Genomic DNA, 26,776 nt, shown 5'->3' with positions numbered 1-26,776 from the left:
ACGAGTTCTTCCGAGTACATACCGAAAATTGAAGTATCTGCTGCTATGATTATTACGTTAAACTTAGTGGAGTGATAATGGCGAACAGCAAAGATCCGTGCGATTATATAAAGCATGAGATATCGGTAGCGAGCGTGGAACGATTTGAAGGATGCACGCATAAACTGCACGATGTCACGTAGAGATTTGGCTACGCGTGGCAAGAATGTGTGTCGTGCGTGTGATATCTTTAAGAGTTTCCAATATATTATCATTATTATTTTAGTCTTACTTATTTTATCTAACTTTAACGTACGAAGATTTGCCTGCCATCCGATATTCTTACAATACTATGAAATACATGAAATACATGGAAAACACTTACAAATCCTAGAACAATCCGAGATTTTCATTAACTCCGCGATTGCGACACGAGTACGCGTTAAGTAATACATTGGCAGACGCGGATAAATTTATTCTGATTAAATAAATTGAAAGACACACGGCCGACGTGCCACGCGCGCGTAGGCGTTCATTCACTCGCCGATAATATTTTCTACATACCGATTGCGACATTCGTCAGAGTCGATTGCTTTGATCGCTACAGCTACTGCCGCGACGTTTCTTTAAATCGATCCTCGTTATCGGCTGTTGAATCAACGGCACGAAACAACGCGTATCTTTTCCCCTGAAGAAAGACGAAGACCGGGCGAATGCAACGTCACGGTAGCTCTGAAAGCGAAAGGGGACCCCTTGACTTTGAGAAGCCCTTTCTGAAAGTGGCGTTTCAGCTTCGAGGAAGCGATGAACGGGAGCATTATATTCCGGGACAGCGATAAATCATCGAGCGCGTAAAGCCGAGCTGCGTGCTGCTCTATCCGATCAGCTGGCATTGACAGCGCACGAGCACGAACACAAGTAACGATGGTTTCGCCGGAGAGGCAGAAGAAGAAGAAGCTCGACGATTTCGATGCAAGTTAACAGTTACAGCGGTTAGCGAACAGTGCGTATATTCCTGCCTTCTCCGGCGGACGTGCGTGCCTTCGTGCGTGAGTGCGCGTAATATCGTCCGTTTCTCTCAAGTTGTCTCGCTCGCTCTTCAACCGATCGAGCCGCGCTAAATTTAGAGTATGATCGACCGGTTGTTCGCGCTATCGGGACAAATAACCCGGCGATAAAGTCATTCGCGCGGCTGGAGAACAGGCTGAAAGCCGACGCAAAGTATCGTCGTCGAAATTGCTCGCGGCCTCCACCTTCCTTCGTTAGAGCCGCTTCGCGAGTCTTCGCCGTGTCGGTGATCCTGTCGTTCGTTCGCCGAGTTTCTTTCGTAGCATCGTCTCGCGCGTAGTCTACCGGAGGTTCGCTGGCGAATCGTGTCGCATTTCCACGTGGCGAGCACGTGCAACGTCGTCGTGCATACACGCGAGATGGGCGCCAAGTGGGAGAGTTCGAGCTATACCGCTCGAGTCATTGGAAAAGAGGACTCCTCCCTTTATCACGGCAATCGGTGAGTCGACAGTCGGTTAGAGACAACGACGATACAGAGATTTTGTTAAACGTTGATAGGTTTACACGCGGCGGAATTAAGTTTGCAGAAGGATCAAGCGAAGGCTGGTCGAAAGTCGAAGGCTTGTTGCGTGGATGGGATACGTGTTTGCGTTGTGTCACGTTCTGACTTGTAAATGTACTGGCTGTCAGCCATCTCAGTAATGGAGTAAGTTTCTTTGTGATTACAACAAATAAACAGATCGCGGCTATCGTGACAGCACGCGTTCACGTTTCATCTCTGAATGTATGTTCGTTTGTCCGTGCGATCGTTTTACCGCCTCCTCGATTTTCGTCGACCCTTCGCCTGTGCAAACCTTTTAAACGATCCAGCTCTAGAGAAGGAAAAACGGCTGCCACGGAAATTCTTGTATCACTCTGTTGCGAAGCTCGATAATTCAATTACAAGTCTTAGCTGTAAGGATTCTTCGTATCTGAGAAACCCGACAGGTATTGCTCTTCCCGGTACTTAAACGTGACTTCCCAATTAAAGACTTGGCGTTGTTCACCCAGCGACTGTTTGTTAAGCTACACACGAAGCAACGCGTCGTTATACGTACGTTGCAACGCCGTAACGTGTTGAATTCGACGCTAAAAGACCAGAAACAAACGAAAACCTGGATACGCGACAATCAGAAAAATCGTTTATGCCACTGCAGACAGGAATGAAAGCGAATGATAGAGTGGTTTCGAGAATCTGATTGTATGCAAATGCGCGTTAAACGTCCTTTTAAACGCAACTCGTTTCATGGGACGTACGCTGGCAACGCCTCACCAAAGCCAGAGATAACGAGGTTACTTGCTCGTGATAATCTTTATCGACGAGGACACCACTGGCATTGTAGTCTCAGTCGTATTCAGCGTTCTCGTGAATACGCCACGATATACATACGTCTCACGTGGCTGAAAGCGTCTTGCGTCAAGTTCGTTTCGCGAGAATCGTTCCGTCTTCTCCTTCTATAGTCGACGCGTCGTCTCCAACGATTAATTAACCGCACAGCAACGATGTCGTTCGCGCACGAAATTCCGGCTGCGGAAAAACGCGGCTTGCGCGTTACATTCAACATCAATGACTGTAAATAACTGGCGATAAGATCTTTGAACTGCGGATTGAATTTACGACGAATGGAGGGGACGATTAGAGGCGAGGCTCGCGCGATTGCAGCTGCCAGACGCGCAGCATAGAGTCAAAGTCCGACTCAATGTCGAGCAACAAGGTTCTCTCGTCAATTGCCCAATAGCAGCCATCGTCGGTCGTTTCAGTTCGCGTATGTGCTGCGTGCAAGTTCCGATTAGAGTATTAGAGAGGCTTTCAAACGCTTTACGATATCATTAAAGCCGCTGTGTAATCGCGGTTCGATGATTCACGCGGCAAAATGCACATCGTGTTACGAACCAAATATGCTTGAACCCAGGTATTAACCTTCCCAATGCTGTAGGTACTCGAACGATTTAGGACCTAAACTCGAGAAGCATTTCGAAGCGTTCCAATAGGATTGCGTGAAATAAAACGAGCTACTCAAACGCGTACGTGATTGAGAACACGAATCTACCGTATTGATCGGCTAGAAGGAAAAGCAGACTTTTATCTTTGAACGTAGAAACGATTGGTAGCGATGACACAGACCGCGTACGATTCCGAACAACGGTGTTCGTAATGCAAACCATCGAGCGAAGGTCACTGCGGCTTCTGTTCTCAAGCGAATCGCGATGTGCCGCGACTGGAAGACGACCAGCCAGTCGAAAGTCGCGCGCGGATCGACATGGAAGCTGGCTTAACGCGATCAGGGATTTTCAGCTGATCTTTCATACGTTCGAATCGTTCATGTCCTTTGTTAATTCATCGTCGGTAATCGTCGAGTAACACTTGTGACGTTATCGGACAAAATCGTAGCTACGCGTTGATGATTTCTCGAGTGTGTCGTGGCTCGTTTCACGCGGAGCGATCGTTACATGCGTCACGCGGTGACCGAAATCGAGTAGGGATCGGGACGACGAAAAGGCTCGTAGATTCCATAACCGCATTAAGTTAATTCGATTTGCCTGCCAGGGGGATCCAATGAGACGTCGTTCAACCAACTGGCCTCGTTCAGGCGAGTTTGGTTTCAGTGTTGTCGCGGCCGAAGGTCGAGCCACCTCGTGATTCTCTGAAAGCTTCTCACGAATTATTTTGTTATCTCGATACGCGGCCGTGTTTGCTTTCGAACGATAAGCCTTCTGCTCTACGAGGATCAGGGACCGCTTTATTACCGTGCGATACAGTCAGTTTCTGATCGAACGTCGATTCGTCGATTCGTGTTCCGCGAGTGTTTCGGCCATGGTTTGGGACGATGGACTCTCCGTCAAGGAGCTCACGGAGATGAGGAAGAAAACGCCGCGATTCCCCTCGCGAGAACGGAATTTCGCGATGAGAAGACGAGGAGTACGGAGAACTTTTTCTCTGAGCCTGGGCAGTGCATCTCCGCTCTCAGGCCCGCCACCCGATATTCACGAGGAGGAACGCACTGACTGCACGCACGATCAATCCTGCAACAATGACGTTTGTACACTGTAAGGACATGTGTTTTCGTGATTCGAAGTACTTGAATTATCGATATTCTCGAAGAGAGAATAGCCATGTTAGGTGACGCAACCTTAGCAATTTCTTATTCGTGCATCCGTTGAATCATCGTTTTCCGAAGAAAAGACGAACTCGAATAGTAAGGTGTTGAAGGAACATTTCGGAAGGCTAACTCGGAAATTGATGACGCGATAGATTCAAAGATAGAAAATTAGCATCGGGTCACGTGTCGTCGGTGATCGTCGAGATTTCAACAATCGGGATGACACGTGACAGCTCGTACTGGCTGTTCTTTTTTCATTTAATGGAATCATTAAGAAGACGTTCTCGTCGCTGCTGGGTACAGAGTTGATAAGCTTCTGCTCGAATTATCGATAATCACACGTGCATTTCTTCGCAAGGAAACTCCTCTCTTATGAATCTAAATCAGGATGATGCTCATGGATATGACTCGTACGGTCCGCTCGTTCGTTCGTCAATGTCGCTTAATTTTGGCGCATGGCAATTTACGTTTCATCCGAAAACAGATGAGACGGAATTTAGCAATTTCCGTTTAAATTTACCGCAACTGCTATTCGAGATTCTAGTTACAAATTCAACGAACGTTACCTTATCGGTCTGCCTAGCGAACGCAAAATTTTGCAACGTATATTCCGCCTATTTCAACTCTCGTGTTTCTGCGAACCTGCGGGTGACCGCGAATGGCTTACGCAACGCGAATTATTCAGAGACGACATTTTACGAAATCCTCCTTGTACCTGTCCAATCTCGACGCGAGCGTACGTCTCGCGTCTTTGACGATTACGTAGCTTTTCATTTGCGAGATTAATGACATCACTGATCGATAATACGACTAATTCCTCGGCTCGTAACGTTTCGGGCGGAATCGTGCCGGATTTAATATAGCTAATCGAGCTTATTGCGACATATGGTTGGAAATTTTACGTTTGGATATTTCCCTCAACTATCGTAGTAGATAGATAAGTCGAATGCAAACTATAGAAGCTGGTCTGCGCAGTATCAGGATGTCACGATCAAAACCGCAAATGATCGTTTATTGTTTCAAAGTCATTCGATGTTAGTTATTCACGGCGAACGTCCTAGAAATTCGTGGTTAGTTAAAATATATGGGTACGTCAAATAAATTTCACTCACGTCCGTACCAGAATAAATCAGCGACTCATTGCCAAGGTGATTCGTTTGAAACTTATTCCGGCCATTCTTCGCTTTTCGATAGCGCCAGATCCCTCCGCGTTCGTAGTTTCCGCATCCTCACTGCTTGGGAGAATAAAATACCGATTGCCCGTTAATTCCGCTTTCTTCCGCTTCGGCGAAACGTAAATCCACGAAAACTTGCGCAAACTCGAGAACATTTACAAGTAATTCCCGCGTGTAATTTGCATACCGTGTAAGTGAAATACTTGCCCGTAGAAAGACACGCGTAGTAACGGGCGATAATCCAGAAACGTACGCGTGTGTTTACGACAGGCTGTCTTGCGCGTCCCAACGTCAGTCGTTGTTGGTAGACCATGCCAAAATCTTGTCGGCTTATGTCATATTTTCGTGGCAATCTGCGCAGCTTTCGAGGGAGGCTCGCCCGCTTACCGAAATCGCTCTCTATTAGCGCTTCCTCTTACGTAAGCGCGAAGAACGAGATATCTACTGACCACGACAGATCTTCCAGTCCACGCGGCAAATGTAGCATGAATCTCGGCGCGTTCACCTTGTGTTTAACGCAAGGAAACACGCGAGACGTCAAATTTACCTCTCGAAGAGAAGGAAATTACTTCCAACCATTTAGCTCTTCGAGATAAACGCACCGCGCTTAATTGGTCGTTGTGCAATTTACAATTGCGATTGACATAGCTCCGCACGGACAATGAGAACGAAAAAGATAAAAAGGAAGAAGAAGAAGAAGAAATAGACGATAATGCGTTTAAAAATCCTTTCACCGGTAGAGACGACTGCTTCGAGGCACGGTGAATCTCTTACCGTATTTGGATTTTCGCAAAAAGACGAAGGTAATTTCTCTTCCGCATCGTGGAGAAATTACGCTGCATAAATAAATAATGATAATAATTAAAGTCGAGCAGCGACGAGGGTCTCGCGAGAAACAGCGAGCTGGGTAATTTTCCTTTCTCCGCTGACTGCGTTCGAGCGAAAAAGTGCTGGAAATGGCAAGCGTTAAACGATTCGTAAAAGCATCGTCCATCTTATTGCACACGTTCGAGCAAAATGACAACTTCCGTGCGACGCGACAGTGCCAATATTTTAGAGCGGTCGGTCTGAACGCGTTTCCCTGTGTCGTACAAACGCGATACACGACTCGAGCAGCGTAATCGAAAATGCTGACTTCATATCCAACAAACGCGTTAACGACCCACGACGAAATGCCACGGCGTCGTCTTGCACCGTGATTTACACGTTGTACACCTTTTATCGAATCGCTGTAACGAGACATTTGCCAGGCGTTTGTTACCTGATGCGCTCATAGACTGTGTCGAATCGAGCAGCTTCCGAAGTTATTGATCGTCCAGCAAATTACCTATTTTCACCGGCATTCGTTACAGTCTCGCGTCAGTTTGTGAATTAGAACCCCGACGAAACGTCGCTTCGTCGTTACGTTCGTTCGCTCTTTATCGGTTTATTCAGTCGCTCTCGAGGGATTCGTCGTCGATTTATCGATGCGATCGACGAAAAGGGTAGCCTCGTTAGAAGAGCATCGGGTCGCTCTCTAAGTTTGCTCTCTAAGACGTTTCGTGATCCCGAAGAATGAGCCCGCTCGAAGGTTTTTAAAAGCAGAGATTTGCCGGGGGTTAAGTCGAGAAGACTGGTAGCGCGCGTAAATGGTAGATCAGCAAGCTGCGCGGGCCGCGCTTCTAATTCGACTCGTGTTCGGTTGCAATTCACGACAAGGTGGGAGCTTGGTCCGTGTCGGAGCTTTCGACGACATTCGAGGGATCCGCGTCGCCCGCGCCTGCGCCACCGAGCCGCACTGTTTCACGGGCCACCCGGTATTAACTATAGGTACACACCTACCTACGTTCTCGTCGAATCTCATGGCGCCAGTTTGAAGTACGCTCCTTCTGCGAATGCACTCTGTTACGTGGCACGCGTCGCGCCGTCCCGTTTCATTTCGAATCTCCCGCGTTCCCGCGGCTACCTACCGCGCGCGTCTGTATCTCCAGTTTTATCGCGGTAATCTGCCTCTCGCTCCGATCGCAGATTCGCAATAATCATTGGTGCTATCTAGAAGACAGTGCGGCGATTTCGCCCTGTTGGCCAAGATCACGAGTGGTGGTGTGCAGTTCGCGAATAATAACAGTGGAAGCGCGTTCCTCGCTTCTGTGTACACACGTGCAAGTTGTTACGGTAGGCGATATACATACGTTTTACAGAGACGCGGCGGAGGTCGAACGGTCTGCACGATGCGAGTTGTCTAGAGTCGCGGAGATAAACGGAAACGACGGAGAATTCACCGAGGCGAGATTACCTACTTATATTTTTATCGTGGTGCTCGTTTGGCCGAGATACCGATCGTGAACGACGATGGCTACGTCGGCATCGAGCCGCTCCCCTAGTTGATTTCACTTTCGTCGGGACGCGAAACGCGCGAGTCACGATGCAAGCATCGAAAAACAGCAGCGGGGCTGGCTCGCGATCGCCGATGATAGGCAATAGACGAAACACGCCAACAGGAAGATAAAAACAACGCGAAATTGCGTGTTATTCCGCGACCGAGTTATTTCCATTCGGCCGGCATCGCCGCCGCTTAATATAGCCAACATTTATCTAATTAATAGCCATTAGCCGTCCGCCTTCCTATCTCGATAATATGCCGTCAAGATCCGTTGCCTTGACGCGAAAGCTGCCTGTCTAGCTTCTTTGTTTCACATCCTGACACCTGTCACTGCGCTTATCCAACGTTTTCATGCCTGTTGCCGAGCGCTATGCGATTTCTAAGTCGCTATAAACAGAAAGTACGAAGCATGGTGGCGGGAACGCAGCGTGAAAAATTTCGCGAACGGCCATTCTATCGCGATAAATTATCGTATCGTAGGAAACGACATAAATTTCTTATCGTCGTAAGAATTTCTTATCAAAGTCTTTTGTAAGCGTTTCGAACGATTGCATACGATTGCATACGTTCACACAACGATGTATGTATGTACGTAGTCACGGATATTTCAATCGCGAAACGCATTTTTCTTTTCGAACGACCGGTACGCGATCACCGAACCAACGACGAAAATACTTTGCTCTTATTAGCGGATTCTCTTCTTGGCAAACGAATTTGCCTGGATGCAATTTGACGACTGACTAACTAACCGACCCCTGTCCTTTCCCCTTCTCCCTATCAGTGATTCTCGCGCTAGATTTGCACTCGCGATGATTCACCTGTGACGGAATAATCGGATTCCAGGTAAAACCATTTCAGAAATGGAAGAAAGATCGTAGTCGGTCGTCACCGGGCTTTGATTATATCAAGCCATTAACGTCCGATATACATACATACATCGTACGCGCGCGTCGAACGTTATTAGCTCCTACCTTCTTGCTTACGTCAACCTTGTTCGCGTACGCTGCAAGCGGCATACGTGGTTGCTCGCTATCTGCTGTCTAACGTGTTATTTATACGACGGAGGTACAAAATGGGCGGTTAGCGATCGAATTCATATCGATACGTTATTAGAACCGAGTCTTCCTCGCGGCGGTTCTGTGAGATCCGGGATAATTGATTTTAATCGCTGTTCCGATAGATCCCCAACTATCTGCAATGAAACGATAGATGTTGCTTTGAAGCTGAAAAGCGTGTAGGATTAATGCCAGGTCTCTGTACGGAAATTCCTATTCGTTTTCATCGGAACGCGAGTGGGTCGATAGAAGCACGCTGGTGTAAGGAAAAGGCAACTTCTTGCTTCCATCCTGTTATCTTCGATGTTAGATTTATAGAGATTATCTCATCGCGACAACGTACAGCACTCTGATTCTATTAGCTTAGCATGGCCGCGAAAAGCCGTATCGAACGCGTTTCGTCAAAATGGGACGTACCGAAAATTTTGTTCGCGTTCAGATTACCGGTTGTTTGAATTGTATCACCGCGCACCAACGCTTGGCCAGGTTGTCAATCGAACGCAGGCAAAAATGAAAATTCGGGGCAAATGTGACTTCATCGACGTTGTAGATGAGTTAGCGATCGCTCGGCTCGAAAAACGTGATAATTTTTTAGAACAACGGGTTGACGAAATTCACGAACAAAGCGGTTCTCGCCTTCGATCTCTCGGTTCTTGATTCGATCGAGCGTTTTCACGCTCAACCTTCGGTCCTTCTTTGCACCAATGACACGCACAGATATCCCGGAGGACCGTCCTTCCTATAAATAACCGCGTGTCTTGATGAACCATGGCGATTTCCGCAATGAAAATAAATTCAACCGGCCGCGCGTACAAAGCGCTCGCGCGCGTGTTCCGTCCGTTCGCGTCTAGATGTAATAATTTTTCTGGCGACAGCCGTCCGTTCGTCGGCGATAAAACAGACCATCGACCTGCATTCGAGCCGAATTATAAACTGACCTTGCCGTTTTTCTACGAGCACTGGCAATTTCGCGATCTAGTTGCGAAACGAACGTTCAGCTTGTATCGCGTTATTCCTCGGTCGCTCATCGTTCCTTCGATCGTTTCTCTTTCTTAGGTTTTCGTTCGATGGATGGGACTTTTTACGAGGGGTAGAAAAAAGAAAGAACGGGTTAGTATGGATCGGGAGCGTTTCTTGCACGCGAGAGGAACGTTCGATCATCCGCGCCCCGCTTTCCGTTACTCTTCGATTAGCTTTTTGTCCGGTGAAAGTATCTTCGCGCGTGATTTTCCAGAAACTCCACGTCTTGAAAGATCATCGCGCGTGCCGACGTGCCGTTTGCCAATCTTCGCTCTGTGGAACGGCAATCATCGCGATGTTTCGATGACTCACACTCGGGACGAAAGTCCGGTACACCTGTGACTCGGCCAGCGATCACGAGGATCAACGAGAAAGCAGAAACCTTCTCCTAGCCTTAAAATTAATCATTCTAGACACCTGGCAAAAACTTTGAAGAAGATTCACGAAGCTTGGAGAACCCTTGAAATCTCGAGAAGCGGACGTGAAGATGAAGATCAAAGGTAGAGAATCGAACAGCTCATCCTGAACGACAAACTGCAAAGGCGTCATACGACGCCAACGCTGCTCTCGGGTTTGGGCCCCAGGATGAGTCCCAAGGGACCGAGTCAGGAGGGCCCAAAGATGGAGGTGAGGGTGTCCTGCGTATCGTCGCCGGGCGCAGAACCTCAAGGGATCAGAGTGAAGATACCGGAGCCGAAAAAACGACCCGTGAGTCCTCCTTTTCACGAAGCGACGCGCGCCAGATGTCCTTCCGTGCCCGAGAAGGATTTTTACAAGAAAGCCGTATCGTTGGATCGTCGGGACAGGTACCCGACGTTGTCCGGCGCCGAGATCAAAAGGGGATTAATTCCCGGTGGCGTGGATGCATCACGCACCAGGAGGAATCCCATGCTCGATCGAAAAAATCGGTTTCCAACGATCTCCGGCGCGGAGCTGAAACGAGGCCTCGCCATCGGCAAGTGTCCCCTGGAGGACGGGCTGGATCTCAGCCTGGCACCCTGGCCCGGTATGAAGTGGGCCTGCGTCAGGGTGTTGCACCTGTACTGTAAGGTGTTCGACCAGTTCGAGCTGTTCGAGCTGATAGTTAGGTAATTGAAGAAAGCGGCAAAGTTAGTTTCTGCAAACGAGTTTGCTGCGAGTGGATTATGTGGCAAACCTGTTCTATCGGATTTGGATTTAGCTGGGGTTAAAACGTAGGGAATTCAGGTTTTACCGTGACGATATTTGAATTCAGGTTTTATCGAGCTCTCGGTGGTTCTTATCGAGTTCGAGCTGGCGCCCTAAGGTACATACGCTTTCGATTCCGGCCGACGTGTTTAACGATAGTACACGGTTAATATTTGCTCCTCCCAGACACGTGCCATCACAGTTGATAGATCGTTTACGGGCAGACCGTAACACCTTTCACGGACGTCTAACAATCTCAAGGCAACGCGTTTACTCGATAACATCGCGACCAATTAAAATTCTAGAGGTCCATTAGCGCCGGTGAGAGGACTGGTGGGGAAGAACAGCATAAATATAATTAAACGGCATTAGCAGGCAGACAGAGTTGCCGTCGATGGCTCGTTGGTTGCCCGTTTCACGACAGAAAGCAGCTTAGAAAGTCGGATCGAAGTTAGTCACGTCGACGACTACTTCTCACGACACAGTCTTTCGCTTTTCCAGATTTCACGCGCGCACCTTTCTTGGCACGCGAAGCGCCGTGCCATAGAAATGTAGCCGGTCGATCGACCGCGTGACACGCGCGCGATTCCTTCAATCGCACCGCGTGCAAATCGAATTAGCGTCGTTTAACCGGTCGTGTTACGCGTGTTCCTTCGAACCACGTCGGCGCGTTATCTTCCACCACTGGCAATTAATAAACTCGATGATCTGGCGACGATTCCAGGCCGATTTTCCTGCGCCGCGGCTTCTTTTCTCGCGGTAGAAGCGCATTAATATAAGTCCACTCTGGCCTCTTCAGTTTTACGTTTTTTCGGATTCCGCACCAACAGCGCCGCTTACACGCGTTACGCTTGTATCACCCATCGTGGAATGTCGGGACAAATCGCTCGGTTTATATATCTCCCGAGGAATTAATCGCGCGGTATGGTCTCGCTGCTCGAACCAAAGGACGCAAATAGTCGTGCGTGACGCGCGTGGGACCTCGTAAATTATTCTGCTAAATTTTTTACGATGGCATCTCCGCGATTCTCGTCGCTCCTTACGAGATGCCATTTCAGAACAGGCCATGGTGCTTCCTTATCATTGTTGATTATGCTCGAGCTTTGTAGCAAGCCACTTCGACTAGTTCGCAACGAGATTTAAATGGAAGGAGGCGCGTAATTGGTTAAACTCGCGCGTGTTGTTTTTCACGAGTTCGATGCGAGGCACGATCGAGCCAAATTTAAAAACCTCCATTCGTACAAATCGGTTACTCGAAAACGCGGTGTTTCTCATGGAAAATTTGCTTTTTTACGCGTACGACGAGCGGAATCGTATTCGCGATCGAATCGGTGTCAGCGGATATTCACGTGGGCAAAGGAAAACGAGCGTGTCGCTAGCGAACCATTTGAAACGGCTCTAGGACAGCGTGCTATGAATGCGAATGAATTATGGTCCACCATGCGAGTATTACGTTTCACGTTCGCAGAGTTAACGAGGCGTCAACGTTAATTTGCATCCACCCTGCAATACCAGGACACATCCACAGCGCTCGTATAATATCGAGAGAACGTAACACGACGCGCGGGTGGATGTTCAACGTTATCGTCCCCTTGTCAACGAAAAAGGCGCGAGAAACGAGCCGTTCCGTAGCAGTCGCGAGAACCCTTTATCGCTCAAGACCTCTTTGCCAACGGGCGGATTATGGTCCGTTGGCAAACAAAGCGTCTATTTCTCTGACATTATGGACGCGACATTATGAAAAGTGTTGCGCCGTGTCCCACGGGAATAATTCCTCAAAGGTTGCCGAGTTAAAAATCGTTGTTTCTCTGATTATCAAGGGGAAAAGATAAGTTTCAGTATAGCCGGATATCGCGGTCACGTAAGAACAGAGCGATGCTTCGCCTTTTACGAACTCTCGGTCGCACTTTAAACGACCCGCGAAAGGAGCTCTCGATGGACTAGTTTAGCTTCGAGAATTTACGAACGGGATACGAAGAATCTTTTTCGTTCTCGGTTGCTCGATCGACGAAAATAAGGTGTCAAGTTGCGTCGAGCGCGAATGTCTTCTCAGTCTCGAAATCGCGCTTCTATGAAACCCGATTTTACGGCGGCCCATTAATGCGTCCGCTGGCACTGTTAAATTTAACGAGCTCTCCTCTGCGTCGATCTTCGCCTATGTTTCGCCCGTCCCCACTGTTCGTCTGGTCCTATAAATCGAAATTCGTAGATTTGCGAGTAAATCGCCGCAACACCCGTCGCTTCCTCGTCTTTATTTTTCCTCGTTTTTTCCCTGAATATAGCGCCGGATAAAGCTTCCCTTTGTTAGATTTATCTGAGAGCCCTTGTGGTCGTATTATCGAGGTCGAATGCACGAAAGAAGAAAAGAGAGTTTCGTGTTAGCGTCGCGACGACCTTGCCGCTGATATATCCGGAAGGGTGCGGTAGAACGGCGATGAATGCCGGCAACAGGGCAAATGCATCCCCTTGATTATACGATTGACGTTCGATCCTACCATTAGCGTATGATACGTGGGCGGCAGGAATTAGAGTCGCGACTTTTACGCAATCAGCCTTTCCCCTGTTATTCCCGAATCGAATCGCAGATTGCCGCAGGCAACGTTTTTCCAAACGTCTTTTTGTTTCTGCTGGAATTAATATCGTAGTTTTCTACGCGCTAAGAAAGATCAGGTCGCGGCATCGAGAGTTGTTAACGTCGACGAAACGAGCGTATCCCAGTTGCAAAGTTGGAAGAGTAGACGAATTGAAAAAAATAGGAAACGAGGACATCGTTGGAAAAAAATAACACAGATGTTTGCATTGATTAGAGCATCGGCAGGAAGCGCTTCGCGTTAAAGCGCAATAAAACTGGATTCGATTAAAGGTTCTATCAGGACATGGAGACGTATCCGGAGTTAATGAAAGACTGGAGACAAATATTTAGCCTCCGTGGTATCCTCTCGGTTTAATAGATACGTACAGCTAAGGTATTGGTGTTCGCCCTACATACAGCCACGGGGAAACTAAGGCAGTTTCCTAAACGGGAGAGAGACATTAATCTTCTTGCTCGATACCACGAGAAATTCCGAGTATATCATGAATGATGCATGACTTTGCAAAGTAACGAATTACTGAGAGATTCTTTCTCCTTTTCAGAAAGAACTGCACCAGTTGCAAGTGTCCCCGAGAGGCGCACGATGTGTGCCACGAAGAATGGGTATCGGTCAGGTCTCGTTTGGGCCTTAAAGGCGAAGAATCTTCGTGCCCGGTTGCTTTCGACCCCAGGGAGAAGGGCCTCGCCTGGGCTCCTCCTGGTCTACCAGCTCACAAGGTGGGTAATCGCGATCGTTTGTTCCGTGCTCGTTCCGTACAACGTGATAATCGCTTCCTGCTCGATCCCGTTTAACCGCGCGCGTACCGTCTCGATTTGACGCAACCGCCGAGATTCAACAAACAATCGTAACACATGAAATTCTACAATTGTCTGGAGTTATCTGGTCGATTACGTCGAGAGGATACCATCTGCAGATGTAACAAACTCTCTAATAACGAGATACGGTAGTAATACGATCGTGAAAAACGTTTCGTTACGCGTTCACGGTCGAGTAGCTCGTTTGCACGCGCTTGCAGTTTACAATATTTTCTAAAGCTCTCGGTGTAAATTACCAGGAGCTGGTCTTTATCATCGGCGGATGCTCTATCTTTCGCTGCTTCCGCTAACAACTCACGTTTACCATATCTTACTGGGCATTGGATAGACACGCGAGTTTTTGCAGCGATCCGTCCTTGTTTCGTTGGAAATTACATCGGCGCTACATCACGCTCGTTTTCCTTTTGTTGCAGGTGGAAGAATACTTCTCCATGCTGCCGGAGATATCCGTACCCAGGCTAGGCACGCCTGGGGAACGATACAGGGACCGACAATTGGCGATTCAGCTACCTAAGCAGGACTTAGCCAGAGCTTATTGTCGCCATTTGAATCCGAAACATGCCAGTAGCGCCGACGATTTTATGGCGGCGAGGAACGAGATCGCGTTAGATATCGGAAGCGTACAGGAAGTACTCGAGAGAGATCTCGTAAGTATCAACGCGAATATTATTATTCTATGCGATTCTATCGAAGTACGAAACTAAGAGTGTTTGATTCGTTTGTAGGATTGCGGCGCGTGTCACGCACCCCTGAAATACGGTAGCCTCGCCGTATCAGCGAGCAAGTTGGGTCTTTTGTATCATCCTGCTTGTTTCCGATGCACAGAGTGTAAGGAGCTTCTCGTTGATCTCGCTTACTGCGTACACGACGACACTCTGTTCTGCGAGAGGCATTACGCCGAACAGCTGAAACCCAGGTGCGCAGCTTGCGACGAGGTTAGTACGGTTTATTTGCCGTTTACTTGCAAATTTCGCTAATTCTACGACAATTTATGGCAACGTTTAAGTCCAAACGAAAGTGAGAACAAGCTGCGAATTGCTTAATGAAACGTCCTTAAAGGTTTTCAATTTCCCGCTCGAAAGAGGAAATAATAGTACCGGCCGTACCCGATCAGATAAACTTACCGTGCGGCGCTAGTAAGATAGCCGTAGCTCACTCCGTGACGAAACGTTCTTATCTACTGAAATCTCCTTTATCGACGGTAGAGGTTTGCTAACCTCGATCGCTGCCATCGATACATAGAAACGAATCTCGATGCACGTTTCGAATTCTAACGCGGGAAATACTGAATCGTTCGCGCGGACTAAGCGATAATTCATACTTTTTTAATTAATTTTCACGAAACCAACAATTTTTACTGTTACTCTTTCAAGCGAATCTGATTCGTCGTCCTACACGCGGTTGATTTTTCCATTTACGGTTAAAATCCGGCGAAAAAACGAAAGATCGCGCGCGACTGTTTTGCGAAGGTACTTTGCATCGTTCCGCCGTGCGTTTTTATTGCATCGGTGGCATTGCTTTCGCATTAAGAAAACCTGAAATCTCACCGGTGACCCAAATGCGCACAGTCAGCTGTCAAGGTGCGCGTAAATCGCGATTCGTGCCAAGCTCGGGCCTGTTTACCGCTCTTAAGTGTACGAGAACATCGTTTCCGAGCTTACGAACGATTTACCGTCGACATTGCCGCGATCACCGGCGCAAATAAATTCTCATTGAGTAATATACAAGTTACCGTGCAATTTTATGCAATCGTCAAACGATTTATTCGGTTGTTCCAGAATCTTTCTTTCCCTTCTCTGGAAACTTTCGCTGTTCCCACTGACAGATATCGAGCTCTCGCGACAGTTTAAACGTCGATCTTGGCTAATCGTAAACAGTCTGACTGTTGTTGAAATATCTGCGGCATAATGATACGAAGTGCAGCGCAATCGCGAGGCGTTGTCTCGCGCGTTGCGCCGGAACTGGGCCGCTTTCGGCTTTATTTAGATGGACGGAAATAGGAATCGTGTAGGATTGAAGCCGAACATCGTACAAGCATGTTCGTCACCGTGGCCACTGCGCAATGCGAATTATGTTGTAGAAACGCGAATTGGCCAAACCTACGATCTTTTTATCTCGATTCGTCGCTGACTAATAACTTTACTCGCTCGTTTCGATGTCTGTATTAAACGTTACTCAAATATACGATCAATCGAGTACCGCGCGTTTCCATGTTTCTTCTTCTCAAAGAAATGACTGGGATAATCAAACAACTTGTCGATGTTTCATCTTTTTCTCTTTTATTAAGTCAAACTGTGACAGTACTAAACCGAAGTTTTTCAGAATCGAAAAACTTCTATGCGAACGAAAGATGGTTCCTCTGGAACGCGGCTAACTCGAGAAGCTACAAAGCTTCAGCTGTTACAATTTGTTACCACCTTTCTCGTTTCTCTAACACGTCTGAATTGGTTTTCTTCCAACCGGAAACCCTATTAATCGTACCTGCGGCCGGTCGGTAATCTATTTTGATTTCTTGTCGAAGCTCCCACCACGATCGCGTAGTGTCCAGACACCGAGAACCGTTCCCGTCTTTTATTAGAGTCAGTCAATTGGAGGCGAACGAAAGGCCTAGCAAACCGCGAGAATAATCGACCAACCCTCTTCGATCGAATCTAGTCGCGTTTCCCGTCCTCTTGATTCGCGTTCTCGGATCTTCGCGATCGTCTTTGATCTTTCCTGCAGCAGTAAAAGCAGTGGTCTCTAGTTTCGGTAAGTGAAACGAGTCACACTCAGCCACACACGAGCCACTACCCGCTGAGGACAACGTTCGATCCTCAAAAGACTCGTTTGATCGACGATCAATAGCCTTTCGTCGATCGACGATCAATAGTCTTTCACTCTGTCTGACAATAAAATACAGAAACACCCAACGAACATTCGCATTGTTCCCTCCCAGTTCGAATTCGGGCGTACGGCCAACGTAATCGTAACCGGATCTCGATAGAATCTCGTAAGGAACTTCGGCGAGAGCGTCGGCAAGCTTGCGAATATTTCTGATAAAAAGCACGTGACAGGTTTAGAAGCGCGAGACTCGAGCATCATCGACGATCATTTCGGAAGACGGTCTGAGCCTCCGACGGGAAACAAACGGCCTTTATAGAAAAGCGTGGCGTAACAGTGACGCAACAAACCGTTATAGCGTCGCCGTCGTAAAATTCTACCGCGTTGTCTATTTCGGGAGCGTCGTGGTTCACGTACTACGCGTCTGCTGCGCAAAAATTGTCTCTCGCGCCTCCATTTGACCCGCGAGCGTGCATCCTCGAACGCTCGACCGTTCTAGCTCGCGCTAGGAACGCTACGGGATAGCTTCTGATCGATCGGATACACTGCTCGATCGTCGCAGCTAGAAAACGAAAGAACGTTCCGAATGGAAAAGCGAACAGCAAGACGCTTCGTATTTTACGTCGTCCCGCAATTTGCGCTGTCAAGCGCATCCTAAGGGATAGCGACAATTCATTTCTCATCTATCGATGACAAAATATATAAGCCACCCGTTGTTGCTTTTCGATCCAAGTTTCGCTTCGGAGGATAAAAGTCTTTTCCGAAAGCAATTAATGTTTCTTTAAAATTTCATCGAGCGAGCGCTTCGGAGTATATTACAGCAAACGGAATCGATCGTTCGGACTAGAAGCCGCGTACGAGAGCAATTTCGAAAATAGCGCATTGCTGTTGCAACGCGAAGATGAATGACGCGAATTCAGGTCACCGGAGCCGCGTTCATTCGTCAAAAATACTTAAACGAAATCCGAGCAACTTGGACGATAAGTCGTGGAAACAGAGAGCTGCACGACTAACATTCTGTTTAGGTCTTTGCACTTGACCGCTTCCCTGCTGCTACAGCGTTCTTCGCGTATCGACCGGTTCCAAAATGAGCCGCGACGATCGATTTCGAGCATCGGAGACAGTTAAAGGCAAAGTTTCCACGCAAGAAATCGTGGAAAATAAACACGATGGTCGATACAGCGTCGAAGGTTGGCTATTCTCGGAGCGATTATCGAAAAAAGTGTACGCATCAACCTATTTCGCGTAAACACGCGGGCGCCTGCGCGACGGACATTCGATATAATACGATGGCAAGCTAAGATCGCAACTTTTGTATTTAGCATTTTATTTCCCCACTGACAATACTCGGTTCTTTACTCGACTGGTCCAAGTTTCGCGTAAGATCAGAATCAATTTCGATCCGAGCAACGATGCAAAAGGTAGAAAAATAGCCGTGTGCGTTCGGATATTAATCTTTGATCCAAAGACTATTCGAGAGGGTTACAGAAGCGTGGTCGAGCCGCTAACGCTAAGCCGCAAGGTGGAAGCGTGCTCGTTGAGCAAAAGATTCCATGCACCTGACACAAGGTGGAACGAAGGGTCGTCCTAGGAACAGTGGGAACGGCTGCAAAGTTTTCAGCGGTCTAATTCGGTCGGCTCGCGAAATGACTTCGTAGAGATCCGGTGGCACGCTTTTCTCCGACCATGGCACACACGTTCGATCATCGACCGAAATAACATTGGCATTGTTCCGTTTCCCTCCAGAAGAACCGGCTTTCGTGGCAATCGGGTCGACTAATTTCGACCCTTCGCCACGACCGTGGAATGTCGCGCCTTCTACGGCCGCATTTTCAGATCGATTCACGTTCTACCATTTCGAACGAACGTCGATTCGATTCGTTTCGCTGTTCCGCGGAACCAACCGTGTACGATTTCTAGTCGATCCATGAGCGGAAGGGGTCAAGGTCCAACCACGACTGTTTGCCAAACCAACGATTCATAAACGAGAAATTAATTCCATGGTTCGTGACTAGAAAACCGTAACCTTGCAAATCCAACCGGGGAAGGAAGTTTGGAACTATGTCGTGAAAACAACGCGACGAGCGCAGTTTCGCTGGCAGAAACGTTTCGTCAATCAGAATATTAATCGTCGCGACCCACGATTGTCGCTACGTTGTTTCGAGTCGTTTCCCGATGTAAATACACAAGGAAACTAGATAGGACGAGGAGGACGGAATTTTATTTTCGTCGATGATTTATTTACTCGTTCGAGTGCCAGGTGTGGACGAAATGATTCGACCATCGATCACGCGGCCAGCTTTCTGTTCGACAGCAGCAGGAACCTCATGAGACGTCGAGATCTTCTTTCCGGCAGAGAGCGATAACCTTGCGCCTGCTTATCGTATCTTTGACGCTTTCCATTCAGAAGTCGTTCCACTCGATTAACTATACAAATTACACGAAAAATCCTGTCTAACGTTAGAAATAGATTCGATGGATAAGTATCGAGAGAGGCAGAGGGCAAAGCTCTCGTTCGTTCCTTGGATCCTCTTTTAGCTCCGGAAATAAAGATACTCATAATCCAAACAGCGCTCTTTCGATCATTGCGAAAGAAAAGCACACGGAATCGCTGCGTCCACTTCTTCGTATTTACACGACAGATCAAACGAACGTGACGCAGTCGTTTTGCATAACCAGCGGTGTTCCCTGTGCGGGAAACGTAATCGTAAATCAATTTATTCCTGCGGATCGTGTTCGATAAATCGTGCTATGGAAACTGACGCCATCGTGACGCGCGTGTTTACGCGTCATACGCTACCGTGATACGCAATTCGAAACTTTATCGCGTTTTTTCTCCTAGCCTATCGATTTCTATCATCTTATTCCATACGGCGGTACGGTCGGACGAAAAGCATACAAACAAAGTTAAACGATTTTTAAGGAACAATCGGACAGTGTTGCGGTACGGCGCAAATATAGATCATCGAGAGTTCGATAAGCTGGACGTTGGGTGTTTCGATATTTGTTTGGACGTGCGCCAGAGAGACGTACCGCGCGCAAAACGTGTATCGAAGATCGGCTCGACTCGTTGATTCGTAACCGATGAGGTAACCGAAATAAAGTCGTCCGAGTAACGCCAGAAATTCGGCCGCGCATCTCGGCCACGTAAACAAGCCGGAATTTCCACGCCGCAGCTCCGTCGAGTTCGAACGAACATAGAGAAAGAGAGAGCGCAACGATGAATGGGATTGGGTTAATTGATCGACGTAACGGATCAAAGGTCACGCCGCAATTGAACTTGAATCCTGGAAACTTTCTCTCGCTCGAAAGTTCCGCTACGAAAGATAGGACGACGTAAACGAAAAGAACGGCGACTAGAGCTCGCATAGACCGTGCTAGTTGCTGTATGATCGATTTTAAAGATGCGCTTGGACGCGAATCAAGTCGCAAGCTGCGAATCGTTCGTTTTTGCGAAACGATCGCGACCAAAGGTGCCAAACTCTCGTTCTCTCGTCGCGACGTCGTACAGATATCGAAACGACGCCCCCGCGCCAACGTTTCCGAACGCGACGAGGAACGATGGTTAACGGATTGGCTCATTAGAGCTCGGCATCGATCGCAATTAATCGCGCGACCGATGATCGGACGTCGCACGCGGCGACTGCCAAATCGGGCTCCGTTAATTATCTCGGGCGAGTGATCGATCGCGACGCGTACGCTGCATTAAGGACAGAGATTCGCGTCCAGGGACATTCGAGCTAACTTTAGCCTTAGCCACGGTTCGCTCCTCAAGTCGAACGTTACGTCGACATAACGAGCCGAACGGCCACTAGTTTACCCCGGGTCCGAACGGTTTGCCCACGGAAAATAAAACAGTTCTCTGGCCGCCATCCGGCCGCATGGATAAGCCGATAATCGTGTGATCACCGCCTCCTCGAGTACGTGCCGCTCGGTCAGGGCCCGCGACGCCTTTCAGCCTGCTAAACGGGCTACGCCACCGTTGTGGACCAGTGGGTGCGCGTGGGTGGTGGGTGCCCCCCCTAGGAAGTCGTTTTAACTTCTCGTCTCGTCTCTTTCCTCTCTTTCGTCCCCCGGGTGTGTGACGTCAGCCCAGAGGATTACCCGAGTGACACCAAGAATTCGGTCGAGATCCCGAGGATATCTTATGGATGTAGCACGCACATCACCGAGATTCCCTTCGCTCTCCGAGATCGAGGAATTCCGGTATATGTTTCCGAGAGGACTTCTCTCGTAGATCATCCTGGAGCGGTTCCTTCTATGCTCCCGAAGAGCGGCGAGCTCGCGAAAAACAACGATAGGATGAAGCACCGCCAACTGTATGGGTATTTGACGTGTCGAGTTCGTGACGTAACATAGTCTATCTGTAAAGTGATTTGCATAGAAAAATATCGTTTCTTCATGATAATACGATAGAAGACCGCTCTTACCGTTTTTCATTGGAAAATCCAAGAACGCTTTTCGAGATGGGCTTAATGATGTCGATACTGATCGGCTGCGTCGGCATGTTGGAGCTGTTCGCCTGCCTCCGTCACGTCACCGACGGCGTCGTGATCAGGATCAATCAACCAGCCACACCGTGTCTCTCGTATCACGAGCAGAACGATACTATGAGCACTCATGACTCCATCTGTAGCTTCAGTCACTCGACCGACGTGAATTTGCCTCGTGGCGCCAAGCACAAGTTGGAGAATCTCCACGAGTATAGTTTACGAATCAGAACCGAACTGCGATCCCTGGACAAGAACTTTGACTACAGCACGTTGTCGGAATGCAGCACCAGAGATTTCTTGTTACCCTCCAGGGTAAGCCCGGACTCCAGGCTCAGTCCAGATTTCGAGTATCTGGTGCAAGCGAGCGATTCTCGAGAGGATCAAGCGGAAGCGGAAAACGATCACAGGGATCTATACGAAAGAGATATTTACGAAGATGCGGTTGAAAACTGGCGAATGGAAAGTAGTTCGAGAGACCGACCATTATCCGTGATAACCGCAGAACCGGAGAAATACGTCAGGGTACCGACGCCGATTCCTTTCAACGTGGACGATCCGTTGTCCAGTTCCGGAGCTTCGAGCGACGTGGGTACGTCGTTCGACAACGATTCCGGAAACGAAGCGCCCACGATGAGATCCTTCGAATCGATTCCGATGATCAAACGATACAAGAGTCCTTCGGAAGGCGGATCCTCGATAGACGAGTCCGATTGCAACGAGCGAAGAAAATATCCCAGGAAACCGATCAGAAAGTCTCGCTCCAAGTCTCCCGAACCTTCGAAGAGTTTCGAAAATTTCCGAGAAACCGAAATATCGATTCTTTCCGAGAAGCCGAACGCGGCCGAACATCAAGTTGAATCGGTAAGAGTACCGAGTCAGAAGAAGAAGATCAAGTCCTCCGGCACGATCACGAGGAAGCCCACGAGGTTGAAATCGAAGGACGCACAGGTGAGCAGAAGCGCCGAGAATTTAACGGCGAGAAAGTCGAAGAGGCACCGAGATCCGGAGAGACGGAAGTCGGATATCTCCGTTCAGACCATCAGCAGCTACCAGAGAGACGAATGGACCAACACGTCGCCCCCAAACAGTCCCACGATGTCCAGGTCAGAGAGCCGGAGGAGCGTGTCCGTCCAGGTGCAGACCAGTTTCGAGAAGGAACTACCGAGCTTGGAAGCTTCGACGGAACTGGAGGGCTCGGTTCTGGGTCTGTCCGAGAGCAAAAGAGATCTCACGTCTCGGGATCATTTTGGCAGAAGGATCTTTAAGAATAGAAGATTCGGATCCGGTTCCAGGGACAAGGCCGACGACGGCGACGGCGCTCGAGATAACTTCTCGATGACTAATGCAACATCATCCGTTGAGAGATCCAAGGATGAGGCGCGTCTGCTGAAAATATCCAGCTTCGAGGAGGCGGACGATGAGGATTATCACAGAATCCGGAACATCCTAACAGACTCAGACTCGAAAGAGTTCAACGAGAAGAAGAGGAGAAAGGGATCTAGGTCCGTGTCCTCGTTCGAGGACGAAGATTATTGGGACGCGGAGGATGTGAGTGCAGCAACTGGACGGATACAGTACTCGATACCGGATCCCGATCGAAACAAAGCTTTCTGGGTAATGACGCAATCAATGAAGCTCCTCCCGTCTCTCTCCGAGTACACTCGTTAGTTACACCCAATTCATTCAACACTCTTCAGACAGTGAAATACAATTGAAAATGACCATACACACTTTCCCCGCTGTTTGTATGATTTTACTCGACTCAATGTCGCTGTCACCCACTCAATTATCGAGAAATTGGGAGAACTCGAAATTTCGGAAAATCCAAAAGATCGATAGAAACATTCATCGTCCAATAACAGTCGATGTTAATCCTAGGAATATTTATTTTCGAAGAAATTACTAATTGCTGATTGTTAGAAATCTAATATATCAAAAGATGCAAAGAAAAAGCAGAGAAATTAATTTCCAACCCCACTAAGGGGGATTTGAACTCGAGACAATTTGATAGGAGTCGCGTTATCGAATATTCTTCTTCACTAACACTGACCATCTAATCACCGTCATCGTACTTGCTTCGTGTAACACTCGGCAATCGCAATATTTTTTAAACTCTGCGTATTAACCACGATTACAGATATAAAACAGATTCTAACTTTCAAGCAGATCGTTAAATAATTAAGAAGGTGCGTGTACAAACGAGATCGCGCGAAACAACGACCGTATACTCACAAATCACGGTGACTCGTGTTTTCACTGATGGTACCGAATTCTTGCTCGTTATTTGTCAAATAACCGACCTGGAATAGCGGCGACAAAGTCGTAAAACTAATGGCGAATCGCTTTTGGCCGCGAGACAACGGCGGTGTGCGAAATTACTCGCCGACTGGTATCAGATTCATTCTACGTGAAATAAAAAAACAAATGCCACCTGGTTCTAACATCAAACGATAGAAAATTTGCCACTGACGCGACGCGACGATTGCGTAATATCTCTCAGCCTCGACTCTGGCCGAGGCCACTGGCGATCTTGGACCCGCTATTGTTATCCCCAAAATCTTGGAATCTTACGTTGTAGAGGGGAAAAAATTGTAAGGGGGCGGGGTGGGAAAACGCGATCCCAATTTCGTACGAAATACTCACAGTTCTCTGGCACGTTCATTGGTGCCGTGTGCCTCGCGTGGGGTCTCCCAAAATATCAATCTCGTACTCGCTTGCAAATAATATACGTATACATCGCACTCCTGTCTCGTCGTTTACCTCACACGCGACACTTTCTCAGGGCTTCCCTTTACGAGCGTTTATGGGATTATGGGGACAGTAATTTTTACCTGGTCGTCTTCGAAGCTTCCTGGTTGGAGCTTTAACAGAGTTAAGGTTCAAATTATACATCACGGAAACGTATTAAACGGATATCAGCGATCTATCGTTTACGATCGTCGAACGTTTACGATCACCATAGACGTTTTCAAACCAATCGCTGGTACACCAGAAGCTGATCGCCAGAAGAATCCTCGTGATATTCCACTATTTTGGTCGACCCAATTTTTCGGCGGCGTTATATTTTTAATCGTCCCTCTTCCGGACCCCTCATGGCCGATATTATGTTACCGCCCGCCACGATTCTCAATCCGCGTAGGCGATCACATCCTCCTGTGACGGGCGATTTTCATTTTCCAGCTATTTATAAAACAGCCAGCGTTCCTGAAATATCTGTATGATGGAATGGCGATTTACCGTGAAACCGTGAAATCGAGACCACCGCCTAAATCTACCATGGCCGTGTTCCCGTAATTCTCTCGCCGGCCATGGTTACGATTTCCAAACCGGATCAGAATACACGAATCATTGGTCGTGTTTGATAATCACGGCTGAAAGAGGTATCAGTGACGATGAGAATGCGGAACGTGGGTGGGCCACACGAATTGGTGATGTGCGGAACATTCCGATCCAATTACACCGTGGACTTCTTCTTTATTTTTCCGGCCAGTTCTATTTTTCGCGTAGTTTCACCCCGCGTCAACCAGGAACCACCTGTTTGGCACGTGATCAACTTGTCGATGTTTCAAGAAACGATCGTGAATGATCGATGACGCTTTCGTACCTCTCCTATGAATCTTTGTAGATCGCGATAGTTTACAAATGGCTTTATCGATAAGAGTTTCTTTCGCGTCGATCCTATCTAACCTAGATCGGAAAGTTTTTGGAAAAATCTTCATCGATCGTGAAGCAACGATCCGATTCGTTGATCGTCAATTACCTAGTTGCGTTTCATCGACGAAATTATCTACCACACTGCCACTGCTCCCAATTCCGAGACTTATCGAACGAATTCGATCGCAAACAGAAAGCAACATACAATTTCATTTAATTTGATCTATCGAATGGGCTAATATATAGAGCGATACTCGACGATCGTTCTTTCGATCATTCACAAATCGAATCGTCTGTATTTCTCTCGCCTCGTCGAGAACGGGCAGATAGAGGAGACAACGTTAAAGTGTCCAGAAATATCGCTATCGAGAAAAGATAAATAAAACTGAAGAAAAAGCGAAAGATTTCAAGGAATCGAACCGGCGTTGTCGCGAACCTGTAACCTGTCGTGGTCGACCGCTAACGAGTCGAATGGCAACGAGTAAAGAGGGGGACAACGGAGTCAAAGAGAGAAAGAGGGGTGTTGTGGAGAAGTTGCACCCGGCACACTGCATCGAGAATCTCGACGAGGAGGAGGCAACGGAGGAAAAGAAGGAGTAGAAGGTTAGGGAAGATGAAGAGGGAAGAGAAGAGAGCGAAAAGGAGGATGGGGGAAGAGGGTGGCGGACGCGCGCGGTGAGTTTCTGGAGTCGTCGGGACGCCGAAAATAGCGTCCCGATATGATGATGCCCGGAGCGCGACGATCCTAGATTTCAGTCAGTTCGCAAGCTCGAAAGCTGCTGGCTACACACGGAACACTCCGACTACGCTCCGGTTTTACATTTTCATAGAGGCGCCAATCGGCCTTTTTCGCTTCCGAAGCTCCAAACGTTCGTCTTTCTTTTCGTCTCTTCTCCTGGACTACACGTCCGGTTCCCGGTTCTTCTCCTCGTTTCCTCGTGAGACGACATTCGAGAGTATTCTCGCGACCGAGATTGTTAAACGCGCGGCACAAGCTTCTACGAGTAGCACACGATGGCGGAAGTAGACGGTGTAGTGTTCACGACCACCGAGCGCAAGATTCGCAAAGTGAAGAAGACGACGAAGCGCAGGGAGAGCCACGATCAGAACGCCGAGGTCACGATCACCGAGGTCGACAGCACGCAGAATCATCACGCCATCGAAGAGTATGTGCTGGCTGCAGATCTAACTCGGATCGGCCCGAACACGTTTTCGACGATCCCCTTTTTCTCAGCCACGAGCTTTCCGTTTGCGATCGCAATCCTCGCGAAACGAGATCTTGGCCGTCACCCGTGAACCCGCGCGATTTTCCAACTCGATCGTTGTCACGTGAAATTTTCGCCTTTCTCGTCGTTCGTCCAAGTTTCAGCATGGATGGTGAAAGACAAACGAGAAAAATCGATAATCCATTTCGGCAATGGACGAAAGCAAGCTCTTTGGTCGCGAGCTGTATTTGCTTTCCGATTCGACCTACTTTACTTTGATAGCGAAATT

General features: G+C 48.1%; 1 protein-coding gene and 1 long non-coding RNA gene across 11 annotated transcripts in view; one reads left to right on the top strand and one right to left on the bottom strand.

The window, feature by feature from the left end:
- Nucleotides 1-26,776, top strand: part of LOC100650291 (four and a half LIM domains protein 2) — a 70,503-nt gene that overhangs the window by 30,728 nt on the left and 12,999 nt on the right. For 2 of the 10 annotated variants that reach the window (XM_012312616.3, XM_003398258.4), the window contains exons 3-5: nucleotides 14,042-14,216; nucleotides 14,729-14,962; nucleotides 15,041-15,250. In XM_012312616.3, coding sequence (XP_012168006.1) covers nucleotides 14,042-14,216; nucleotides 14,729-14,962; nucleotides 15,041-15,250 — 619 coding nt within the window. Of the gene's footprint in view, nucleotides 1-1,331; nucleotides 1,487-1,673; nucleotides 1,694-3,356; nucleotides 4,075-9,973; nucleotides 10,828-14,041; nucleotides 14,217-14,728; nucleotides 14,963-15,040; nucleotides 15,251-16,913; nucleotides 17,064-21,601; nucleotides 23,243-25,996; nucleotides 26,449-26,776 lie in introns of those variants that run through there. The other 8 variants (XM_012312618.3, XM_048409241.1, XM_012312615.3 and 5 more) reach the window with 8 other exon arrangements.
- LOC125385786 lies at nucleotides 16,574-21,708 on the bottom strand. The gene is made up of 2 exons (XR_007225411.1): nucleotides 21,566-21,708; nucleotides 16,574-21,499 (listed from the first exon to the last, which is right to left on the bottom strand). It is a non-coding gene; the product is annotated as an uncharacterized LOC125385786 (long non-coding RNA).

This window comes from Bombus terrestris, chromosome 10 (genome assembly GCF_910591885.1).
Source record: "Bombus terrestris chromosome 10, iyBomTerr1.2, whole genome shotgun sequence".
Lineage (NCBI taxonomy): Eukaryota > Metazoa > Arthropoda > Insecta > Hymenoptera > Apidae > Bombus > Bombus terrestris.
The sequence above is the reverse complement of the archived record's forward strand: the minus strand, read 5'-3'. Positions and strand labels throughout refer to the sequence as shown.